Raw genomic sequence first — 12655 nt, 5'->3', positions numbered from 1 at the left:
GACTGCTGCTAAGTGGAAACTATTTCCTGAGCACAGTATCTTCTCAGACAGTGAAAGCTGGCTGTTTTGTGCCAATTCAACCACCCAGGTCACTTCATGATGTGTTCAAAAGGCATGAAAAGGACAGGTAGCAGCTGGGAGTGGATAACTGATGAGGCAGCGGTTTATAAGGAGACAGGATGTCTTTGGTGAGAGAAGGATTCAGTCAGTAGTACAAGTCATTAAATGGCTTAGGATTCTTGAGTTTCCTGTTAACAGCATGATAAGCACTAAACCACCTAGCTTTAGACAGTTGTTGTGGAAAGAGACTGAATGGAGGGGAAACTCTGATCCTTTAATGTCATTACAGAACATCCCCAAAAGCACAGACCTCCTGGTGATGCAATTTGGTGTGTTTTGTCCATCTTGTTTAAGGACATGCCAATCTGTCGGAAAAGTGAGCATTGGTACCTTTTTTTTAGCGTGGTTAACAAGCATTTCACTTAAAATCAAAAGCAGAGGTCATTCCTTTTTCCCTAAAAGGTGCTTCTCAAACTGAATCAATTCTGACTCCTTTTCCCCTGCCCCTTTGTTCCTTTTTATCTGTATTTTGTGGGGAGAAGTTAGAGTTATCCCATTCTCAGGCAAGACACTGTTTCACAGGCATCAGTCTTTGGTTGCAGTTAAAAAATCCTTGACTCTAGACCATTTTTGACCTGATTTTGAATGAATTAATCTCATTTAATGAGTTTGTATTCTCATAATTGAGATATGGCTAAAGTACTATAGGTTTTCTTTTTAAATTCCTAAGTAAGAATTCATTATTGGCAAGCCAACACAATATATCAGAAGTACAATTCGATTTTTTCTTCCATCAGCAATAAAACTTGCTGGAAAAGTATTCTCAGTTTATGATTTTATGTTCCTTCTGAAATTTGAGTTTGATGCTCCAAAACCAAATCTTTCAAATTGCCCACAGATGAGAAATTCTGAGGAAATTCTATTTTAGACATATCCAAATAAGAATATTTATTTCACTTCTAAGCAGCTGCTGAGTTGGAGCTGTATTTCTCATTTCAGGAGTATCATTTCTCTGTCCTTACCAGTTTCATTTTGAATGACAGAGAGGTTTGGCCTTGATTATCTTTAGCTAAAAAAAACTCTGCTTAGCTGAAAAGACTAAGCAAAAGGGCTGAAACATTTGTGCTTTTGATTGCTGTGTGTCTCATAGCGTGGTAGAAGCATGTTCCAGTCTTGTGACAGTGATGTGCCCTGATTCTGGAGACTTGAGAAGCAACACGCCTCAGTACTTTAGCCAATGACAAGGGATTCAGGAAGGGGACAACAAAACATTTTAGGCTCAGAGAACTGACATGTTTGAAAACATCAAACTTCATCAGAACATTGCTGCAACCAGCTGTAATCAGCCAGGTATATTTTGGACTTCATTACAAATTTAACTTTCATATAATTAGGAAGACAATGAAGAAATATTAGACTGTAACAGCATCCGCTGTTGCGAACTTCTGGTGGGCTTGTGTTTAATTGGCAGCATAATGGCTCATTAGAGGTGTGCCTCAAGAGGTAATAGAGATGTTTTAAATAAGCAGAAAAAAATTGAGTAAGCATTGTCAGATCTGCATAGAATACTAAGGATGATTCAGAGTTGTTCACTGTTATTGGAGATCAGTCTCTCAAACAAGACTTAGTTTAACTGTTTCCTTTTTTGTGTTGTGGAACCAGAGTAAAATGTCATTTCCTTCCACAGAAATCTATTATTGTCTAGAAACTACCTCTGAACTTGATTCTATATGCATATGGGCATATATGCTGCATTGTAAGGCTCACAATAGCTGTTCTCAATGTTCTAAATCACCTTTCTGTGGGCATGGACAAATGTCTAGGCATCCCACATCTTGGTTTTAATTTCTCAGTTGTAATACTACTGTTAAATGAAAGTTTCTGGTGCTGTGGTTGGTTTCCCAATGTATTTTGGTGATCTTAGTGCTTTTCAGAAGAAAGGAAGGAAACAGCTACTTCAGAATTATTTGACAATACCAATACAAGTGAACCTTGAAAATTAAAAGGTTTGTGTCTTGTCTGCAAAGCTGTTTTTAGACAATGAAACTGTGTATGAAGGAGGGAGGACTTATGTTCATTTTGTGGTGATTACTTCAGTAAGTCCATACAATTTGGAGGCACTCTTTGATGTAGTAAGTGATGTTGATTAGACCTTTTTAATTAGGGTGCAAGGCTGTTAAATGTAGATTACACATATCTTTCCATACAGTATGAATATGCAGTGCTAACCGTGGAAATAAACGTGACTATTGTCAGGAGATATTTTTTATAGTTATGTGGCTTTTTGAATGCAGTTTTTCCACGAACTGTAAAATCATCTGACTGGCAAGTATCTTGATAAAAATAATGCTAGAAAATATTAAAGCTGTCCTTACATCTGAGATAATAAAAAGTTGTGCTTGCTTGATAATATTTCAGGATAGCTAGGTTTTTAGAATTAATTTTGGTATTTGTATATTTTTAGCTGTCTACCTGACTGCAAATATGACATAATGTGATTTCTGAATTCAGATTGAGTTACCTTGATTTCTGAAGGCTTCAGGGCTCTTTTGGGTGTGGTTATTTTATTTTTAATTTTTTTCTGCATTGTGCCTCTTGATGGAAAAAAATCTTTTAAGTGCCTGAAAGACTTCTCTCTGATTATTTATTCATTACTAGTCTGAAATCTACTCTGAAGGCTTTTTGATTACTTCGGACGAGGAAAAAAGTTTTCTGAAAGGACTAAAAAGAATTGAAATATGGTTGCTTGGAAGTTACTTAACATATTATGCCACTTAGAAATTAAAATTCAAGTTATTCTTGTTTCTGATAATGTGAAAATAGTTTCTGGTTTCACATAATTTACTGAAAATGTAATAAAGTCCTGATTTGCTACTTAAACATGCCAAAAAATGTCCGTAGCTTTCGATATTTTGTGTGCATATCACTGAATGATGGTAATGTTGCAGCCATGATGGAGTATATGTAAGTTCTTCAGAGTATAAAAGTTGCATGCCTTGAGCTCATGTGGATTTGCTAACTTAAAATTAAAAAAACACACCTTATATTTGATAACAAAGTTATATAATTAAATGCATTGTCTCTGTCTACTCACTCTGCCTTCTTTCCTCTGAATAAATAGTAAAATTGTAATCCTAAAAGGCAATAAGTTACTTCCTGACCTTTAATATTAAGACAGTTACAATTTTGGTGCTTTGTAGAGATAATGTTTGCATTTTTATTAGTTATTTTTAAGTGAAGCTTAATATTTTGAAAAGAGACAGCTTTAAAGGTGCAGCCTTTTTACCATTTACTATCGTTAAATATCTATGAATCTATTTCCCGTTTACTCCAGTGCTTCTTTACAAGCTCTTAGAGACCTGTTAAGGGCATTTTTATGTAGAAAGATCTAAGACATGTTTTTAAAATTACTTCTACTTTTTATTTTTCTTAAATTATGTATCTTTTTTATTTCTCTTGCTACAGGAATCTGATGGCCAAGGCTGCCCTTTCTGCCGCTGTGAAATCAAAGGAACTGAACCAATCATTGTGGATCCCTTTGATCCAAGGGATGAAAACTCCAGGTGCTGTAGTATTATGGATAGCTTTAGTATACCTATGCTGGACTTGGATGACGATGATGATAGAGAAGAGTCTTTAATGATGAATCGTTTGGCTTCGGTCCGAAAGGTAAATTTAGATGGATAAAGCTATGTGTTTGTAAATGAAGCTGCCTTTAAACAATGAGAGACTGAGCTTCATGATCTAGATTTCAGCAAAACACTGAAGAGTTCTTGGCTTGAAAAACCAAAACGCATCAATATTGCAGCAATAATACTGAAGATGAATAGGAGAAAAAAATAATTCCAGATTCTTGGCTTATGTGAGCTAACTTTGTTTATGGTGAAGGAAGCATGAGTTTACACCAGCTGTGACTCTTATCCAAAGTACACTATATGAAGAATTCCCTGAACTTTTACTTGTAAGGAACAAAACATATATGTTTGTGTATATATATATATATATATATATATATTTATATATATGCACACACACACAGAATATATTAGTAGTTTCCTGCACTTGTGTGTATGCACATGCACAGAATGTTTTAGGACTAAACTTGAGCTTCTAAATATTTTTATTAATATTTTTGTTTTGTAAGGGTGACTTGTAACCCAGTTTGTTTTGCGCATGAGTAGCTTTTAATCCTGTTTCATCTGAGTTGTTTGTGGAGGTTTTTTTCTGAATTTTTATTACTAGGTACTTTCAGTGGGAAAAGTGTATCTGAGACTACTTATAGGGACTTGGTGTTTTGGGATGTTTTTAGTCCTGAGAGAGCTCTCTTAGATTCTGGGATCTTTCTTTGCTCACAGGAGATTTTGTCATTTATAAATAAGCACTATAATAAACAAAGATTTATGTTGGTGGTTTTCACTGCTGTATTTTAGCCTGAAATAGATAGTGTCGTAGGTCGGGCAACGCTGAATTTTGCAGTACAGTTTCTATATTTTACCTTTTACTAAGGTCATCTAGATTGAATAGTTGCCTTGGAATCAATTCTATAAAATCTTACTCTTACATTTCCTTATCACTGTATTTGTTTAAAAACAAAACAAAACAGTAGAATGTCTGTCAGTTAATATACATACTTTTGATATCCTTCCTAACCTCTTAAGCTGTATGAATCATTCTTGTGTTGCTTATGTAATGCAACATGGCCTACTCTTGGGAGCAGCTTTATGCTTCCTGCCTGGACTTGCAGGCTGCAGCCTGACCTCTGTGAGATAGCCTTGAATTGATGGGCTTTTATAACACTATCACTTCCATGATAAGGCAAAAATGCATTATGATTTTATCAAAAGAAGGAACAATAGGCATTACTACAAGAAGTCATTTTCAGTATCCACGAAGTGCTTGAGTGCTTGCATGCTTTCTAATTTTACACCATTTAATTTAATTGTCCAGTGAAAGAAACCAACTAATTATCCCTGAAGTTTAAGGAACAATATTTTCCACTCTTTGTTAGTATCTTGAAGTCCTTACTTAACATTGTTGAATTATCATATCACCTGGGGATTTCCAGCTGCTGTTTTCTTCTTCGGACGGTTACCAGTGGTTGTACAGTGATGCTCTTGACACACACCGACCTGTGTGGAGTATGGCATTATCTATATACACTTGTTAGTAAAGCCTTCATCACCTTTGTCTGTTTCTTTTAATCATTATTTTTCCTCCTATACGGTGTTTTTTCAGTCCCTGCTGAAATGCTTTTCTTTCCTCTGTGACTTTGTGTAGGATTTTACTCTTTCAATTAATGTTGTTAGTAGGGACATGGTAGTGCATAATGGCTGCATTGTAGTTATTTGATTTGTTGAAACAATGGAAGTTAGAGGAAAAAGACAATAATTTAGTTCTTCCAGTCAAATTGCTGAATCTGCTGTTAGTTTGTAAACCCAATGCACAAATTTTCGATTCTTATTTTATTCCAAGGATTGTCATATGTTTTCTCAACATAAAGCTGTTAATACCTTGAAATCAAATGGGCTGATTTTGCCTCAGATCACCTGGCTAGAGTATGTGGTATTATTGAGTAAACCGTTTTGTGGAATATCTGGCTAATATAGAGCTAGAATGTTAAACTTGCTGGAAGGTTCCAGGGACATGAAGTCCTGATGAAAGGGACTGAAGTGCCTCACTATGTGTTGTAGAAAAATTCATGTCAGTCTTTATTGTCTGGAAAGCCATGTGAGTGGGACACTGTTCAAATGTTTCTAAGCTGTTGCTACCAGTTTTCACTACCTTTGCAACTTGTACTTCAAAATATATTCATAATGCAAAGAATAGTTGGAGAAAGCTCATTGTGAAAGCACAGAGTCAGGTTCATCACCGATTGAGGGGCCTGAGTATGTTTTTAAGTGAGCTCTTCTTGACAAAATGAAAAGCTGAAAAACACTGTTTGGAATTGTCATTGAAGTGTAAAGAAGATAAATTGATTTTATCACCTGTTTTACCTGCATGAATTTTGAATATAAGTTGGATATCAGAATAATACCAGTTCTGCAGTTTATCATTCTGTCTCTGAAGCATACTCACAAGCTGTAAGAGGTATCTGAATTAAGTCCCTGAGGGACCTTGGGCTTGAAATTGCTTTAAGGAAGAGGATAATCACAAGGCCACATACTCATTCTTTAATGGAATGAGTAAATGGATGCACTTAAAGAAAAATGGATCACTGCTAGGTGTTGTATGTGAGTCAGCAGCAGCAGCAGATCAGCTGTAACAGACTTTAGAGAAATCCATTGCAATTAGTCTGTTTATCTGCCTCATCAAGCAGCTGATTTTTTTTAAGTTCCAAATTGTCTTCCAATATTCTTTATGAAAGAAGATGAAGAGTGGTGCCAAAACCTCTGTTAATTGTCTCATCACCGAGAAATTTCCAGCACCATGGTATCAGATTAGCTAATGTTGTTACTGCCCAAAGTACTCCTTTTCTCAGCTCAATGTCACTTGTGCTAGCCAGGCACAACATTTAGAAATGCACATTAAAAAAATATGTAGATTACAGGCTCAGGAAAATATTAAAAATGGCTTTTTTAATTTTGAAAGAGGGCATTTGAGTCTCTAGTAGACTATTTTTATTATTCCATAATGTTAATATTCCATTGTCCCAATGAATTCAGAGTGATCTGTCATTTTACCTTGTACAAGATGTAACTTCTATTTTAAAAAGAAAGAATAAGGAAAATGCATAGTGCAAGAGTTCTTGTTAAGAGCAAATAATTTTGAATTCCTAGGTCCTAATTGTTTGATCCGAATAATAGTACCTGAAAACAGAGGAAAGCCCCGGCAGTATAGGAGGCAAAGAGGCTTTCAGTGGCTTAAAGGGAATTAACATTCTTTAAAACACTTCATTCTAAAACTGGGTGAAGTAACTTTGGAGAGTTAATCCCAGAGAGTTCTCTGGGATTAATTTCCTAGCTTGTCTGTATGCACCAAAAACTGACTTTGATTCACACTGTTAATTTGAAATAGTGGCAGGAAACTGCCAAAGCTGAAAGCCACTGTTTGTCAAAATTAGGCTTCTTCCAGCAGATGAGTTAGGTCAGACTTAACAAATCATGACAGAAGGCCTTGGCTCTCAAAATATGGGAGCAAACTGTTTTTTACTCCTCCACCTCATTCCCATACTATGACATTGACTTTTTTGTGGTAATGAAAAAAGGTAGGTATTACTTGGTAATAATGGTTTTAATTTCATCATTAAAAAAACCAAAACAAAACAGAAATATGTAAAAAAAAACTTCAAATACATATCCAAGTATTCCCTTCAGCTGAACATTCTTAACGCATACATACATGTCACTTCCTAATGGTACATGTGGTTTTGGGAATTTATTAAAATCCTGCCACACAACAAGAGAGTCCTTATCTACTTAATTATTAGTGTTTGAAAGAGGCATAGACCACGGGAGGCAGTGTGCCTCCTCCCTTAGATAAAATATTTTACCGGTTCCTTTGGGCAGTATATTGATGACTAGAAGAATAAACCTTTCTGTGTAAAAGATGTTCATAGCCTTCGGTGTTAAGCTATGTAACTTTATGTCCTCATATACATTTTGAAGTGCAAATTACACTAACCTGTTTAGGTCACAACTTACCCTAACAAGAAATGACAAAGGTTTGACATACTCTTACCTGGTTATAAATGAAGAAACTTTAGGGAACTACTTGGAAATGAAAAGTCTGCTTCCGGTGTAGGTCTGCTTGGTCCTACTTAGATGTCTCATTATGCAATTTAGAAATTACTGAGTTTGCTCTAGCAGGACATTAGCAATTAGGATAATAATCCTCCATCAGTTACTTGTTCGGATTTGTGTTCATGCTTTTCACATGTGCCTGTCTGGCATAAAGGCTTTTGAAGCTAAAACTCTTGATTCAGTAGCCCAACTGCTAATACTTCCATCAGAAAAACCTTCACTAGAAATTGTAATCAATGTCAGAAGTAGCCATGTGCTTGAATTCACAACTAGCTGCAAACTTATACCAGTATATCCCAGTATTAAATACATCTGATTAAATAACACAAGTGTGATCCACTCTGTAGTACAAATGCAAAGTCAGTCACAGCTGCTTTTCCCTTGGCAGCAGTCATGCCAACCAGATGAAGTCCATGTTGTTACGAAGGAGTCTGTGTTCTTTTCCTTAATTACATCTTTATTGCTCAGGTCTGTGTGTGTTGCAGCAGAGCCCCTTTGTATGCTGAAGGTCTGTCTTCTGTCACTGCCAGTTAATTTATATTTGTTTGTGTCTTAATCGCTTGCTTGTTTTTTCTTTTTGTCACTGTGCTGCTCTCATTGCTGCTTTATTTCCAATGAATAGAAAATACACAAAAATCTCCTATGGGTGACAAACAGAAACATTCTTAATCTCTTCATCCTTAAGGAGTCTGCCAAAAAGAGTACTTAGTACGTACATCTGTTAATGGCCTGACATCCACATGAATTGCAGCCATCTTGTTGGCCTAACTGTCAACAAATATCAAATGATGTAGCTAGACAGGTTGGATGGGGGTGGATAAGAAATATATGAGTGGGTTTTTTAATAATGCTAATATGATGGAAATTTGAATGCTGAAGAAAAACTGTTTATTGCTGTGGAATATTTTGTTTTGTCTTATTTTTTCAGTAGATTATAAAAGGAATAACAATTTTTCATTTCTTCCAGCAAAGCATTCTCTTTTGCTTCAGCAGTAAGTGATGACATGGATTAGGCTTCCTTGCAGGGTAGAAACTGGTTTTGCTACGACCTATTTTCCTTTACTTTTTTTGGGCCTCATAAGTTATTATTTAACAAGCTGTCCATCATCAATCCTTTTTTTGAAATTTCTGGTAGCATTGTGGCTGTAGGCAATAGAAGTTAGGGGACTGAAAGACTATTTCACACACTTAAGACTTGAAAAAATTTCAGTTTCATTTTGGCAGTTGAGATTTGCCATTCATGGAATATGGTGGAAAGAGATAGCTAAATAACAAATATATATGAAACAGAAGTTTATCACATAATTTAATCACTTTTAATTTTAATTTAATTTATCACTTTCAACAGGATGAAAACCGTATCAGGTTCTAAGAATCTTGAGTTTTAAAATTCATTTTCATAGTGTTCTAGTTTCTGTTCATTACCTACTACATATTACTACATATTAGGTGTGTCAGCCATTTGTTTTCATAATTCTGAAAATAACATCAGTCCCCAGTGGGTTTTAAATATTAATATTTCTGTGATTTCTGTCTCTGTTGGAGCTGGATGGTTGCTATAGCAGGATAAAAGAACTCTCACATGGATGAGAGCAGTAGGCTCACTAAGGGAAGAGTAGTTCTGTAGAGCAGAACGAAGAGAAGGTTGTCAATGAGAAACACTGATGGATGTTCTTACAGTGCTGTCACTACGATGTCGTTCATTTAGCTGTAGATTCACATAACTACACACAATGGTGCATTTGAGACTGTCAGGTTACCCTCTCAGGAAGTCAGGTTATTTAATGTGGTGGTACAACCATTAGAGCATGTTAAATTCCAAATAAATGTTTCCTGTCCAGTACTCCATTTTCAATATTTTGTATTTTACTTCTTTTTTTGTTTTGAACTCCTGTTGTATCTATAGGATTGTTTCTTAGATCTTTTGGAGCAATCACCTCCTGACTGAGACACAGCATGTTGTGTAACAACTAAAATTTATGGGCTTACTATAACACTTATTTTAAATAATTTTATCTTTTTGGTGGTGAGAAACCTTCCTGGTTGGTTCTATTTTAAATAATTTGGGAAATAAATTAATTTTCTATCTGATGCTGAAGCCAAAGCATTGAATATATTAGATGGCTCTTGGCTTTTAGAAATACTTGATGGAGTTACAACTAAACTTTGAAAACTAATGCTATTAAATGGTACAGTATTTATTATGCTGTTTAACTGATAGATGCTTTCTGTTAAGGAAACTTAATTGTTTATAGTAATTTTATAATTATGGTTGCTTAGGGATGCTTATGAGATAGATATGTAACATAGTTATTCAACTTCCCATAATGCTCAGAAAGTTTTAAGAGTTTAATTCATGTGTTTATCCTCATGGTCTTCCAGGCAAGGTCAGGGACATTCACCAATTAAAGAAAATAAAGAAAATGTAAGGACTATATTTAAGCCATTTAAGATGAACATTGTAACCACGTCTTTATAGAAAGGAGATCCTGAGAAGCTTCTGGTATCCATCTCAGTCTCTGAAATTGAGTGTGTATTTGTGGCATTGGGCTTACAAGTGTACACCAAGTGGTAACACCCTGTGTATTACCAAAACAACCATTCTGGCAGTTGAATTAAAGTCTTCAATAACTCCTCACTCTTCTGTCTCATTTGTTCTTGCAATGTTATCCAGAAATACTCTGGTAGCTCCTATTTCTGAAGGAGATCTGATAGCAATCCCAATTATATAATAGGACAGAATATTAAACTAAGCTGTAATGCTTGGTGTGTAGAGTCAGTATAATAGATTATTTTCCTGGATCTCCTTTTGAATGTATGAAGGTTTCAGATTCTTTAGCATAGTCACTATGTGTAAAGGCACTGTTGTTTACTTGTTTACCTTGATAAAGAACTACCTAGTCCTATCCTTCTCTTATGCAAAGAGAGGAAAGGTTTCCATCAAAGTGATTTGGCTTATAGATGGGTACCACAGAGATGGCAGATTGTTAATCTCCGTAGGCAAGTTATATAGGAAAAATACTAGGATTCCTCCGTGTACAAGTGACCTGAGTCTGATGCTTGGTGTGAATGTCTTCCAGCTACTGGTGTCTACTGTCAGGGAAAGCCCATAACAACATAAATACCCAGGTTTGCTTACAGTATACTGATGCAAACATAGTGGGTTCACAGAAGTTACTTTAACTGTTTATGCAAACAACTAAAATGTTTTTCTCAAAACTCAGATCAGGTTTAGGAATTAGTTACAAAAATGGGTGGAGCCTGTACTGAAGATTGAAGTCTTTGGTTGTGATGAATCTTAAAGGACAAGTCATAAAAATAAAATAAAAATAAATAAAATCAATTATCACTTGTGGGAGGTTGTTAAGTGTATAATTAGTTTAGTATTTGCAAAAAACAATAAACCGAGTTGTCCTAAAATTATTTTTGTAAATCAGCAAATAAATGAGGAAAGAAATAACTGCTGTACCTTACTGATGATTTTTGATTCCTAAGCTTTCAGAAGACACATACATTCAATTTTCTATGGGAGTATGATTTGAAAATGGGCTGTAGTTAACAGACAATATCATAGCCTTTAAAGTCAATATAGAATTTTAGATTTAGTAGAATCTCTATCTACATTTGTGATTTTTTTCCTTTTTATGGCAATAATTGCTTATTTTTTAAACAAATTCTATTGATTAAGAGTAGCAGGGTAAGTACATGACAAGTGTCAAATGTTTTAGTCATGGAATGGACATTGCATACTTGGTCATCAGGTAAATGCTAGTAATATTTTTTTTCTGTCTTGAAAGTGCAATGAGAGGCAGAATTCACCAGTGACTTCCCCCGGATCTTCTCCTCTTGCACAAAGAAGAAAACCACTTCCAGACCCCTTGCAAATCCCACATCTTAGTCTTCCACCTGTACCACCTCGTCTGGATCTTATTCAGAAGGGAGTAGCACGGTCACCATGTGCCAGCCCAACTGGATCACCAAAGGTAAGTATTACTGAACCGTTATTTCTTCACATATGAATACTGATAAATTGTATTTGGTTGTTTTCAAGGTGAGCTTGCTTTTTTGTTTTAGAAGGTAGACTATTATGAATTTTTCCATGTGTATTTTCTTTTTCTGGAGTTCACTCTGTCCAAAAGAAGTTTAAGTCCCTATAGCTTACAAAAACATCCACAATGATTATGTCTCTCATCTCCCTCAGTTGACTTTAGTGAGTGCATAAAGTCCCTTTGCATAAAATCTTGCATAGTCAGATGTTTGCAGCTACATGTGTTGATCAAACATGACCACTTTTTGTCTGATGATTATATTGCGCTTGGTTCTGATCAGAATTTTAAAGACATTGCTGTAAAGGATCAGTTCTGTAATAAACCCTGATTCATGAAAACAAATAGAAATGAGAAAGTTTTCTGAAAACAGATGTTAAGGTTATCTCATTTTAATTACATGTTGTTTATGCTCAATATCCACAGTATCCTTATAAGAAAAATATGTGCAGATACTCTGCTTTAAAAATCTTAACTGGCATATATTAGGATTCAAGTTTCAAGGGAAATAATAAAGACACTAATACATTTTGTACTGTGTTTTATGAAACTAATTATACTAAAGAGTTAATGATTTTTTGATTGGATAACATGAATGAGAACAGATCCTATGTTTGCTGCTCTCTGTTTTGACTTAGTCTTTTTCTTCTGATTGCTGTATAGAGAGGAGAAATGAGATTTTTATTTTGATTTTTAGATAATTAATTCAAGTTCAAAACATGATTTGAAACCTCTGTGCTTATAGTAAATCAGCTTGAAGTACCCTATTTATTTGTCAGTTTTTTACTTCAAGCTTGTAACTCAACCTCT

At 35.1% G+C, this 12655-nt stretch overlaps 1 protein-coding gene across 3 annotated transcripts in view; it reads left to right on the top strand.

Annotated features, from left to right (window-relative positions):
• CBLB (Cbl proto-oncogene B) overlaps positions 1-12655 on the top strand; it is a 132245-nt gene that overhangs the window by 88834 nt on the left and 30756 nt on the right. For all 3 annotated transcript variants that reach the window (XM_051635894.1, XM_051635911.1, XM_051635902.1), the window contains 2 exons: positions 3526-3729; positions 11597-11782. In XM_051635894.1, coding sequence (XP_051491854.1) covers positions 3526-3729; positions 11597-11782 — 390 coding nt within the window. The remainder of the gene's footprint in view (positions 1-3525; positions 3730-11596; positions 11783-12655) is intronic.

This window comes from Apus apus, chromosome 1 (genome assembly GCF_020740795.1).
Source record: "Apus apus isolate bApuApu2 chromosome 1, bApuApu2.pri.cur, whole genome shotgun sequence".
NCBI classification, from domain to species: Eukaryota; Metazoa; Chordata; class Aves; order Apodiformes; family Apodidae; genus Apus; species Apus apus.
Note: the sequence above shows the minus strand (reverse complement) of the source record. Positions and strands in the feature narration are given on the sequence as shown.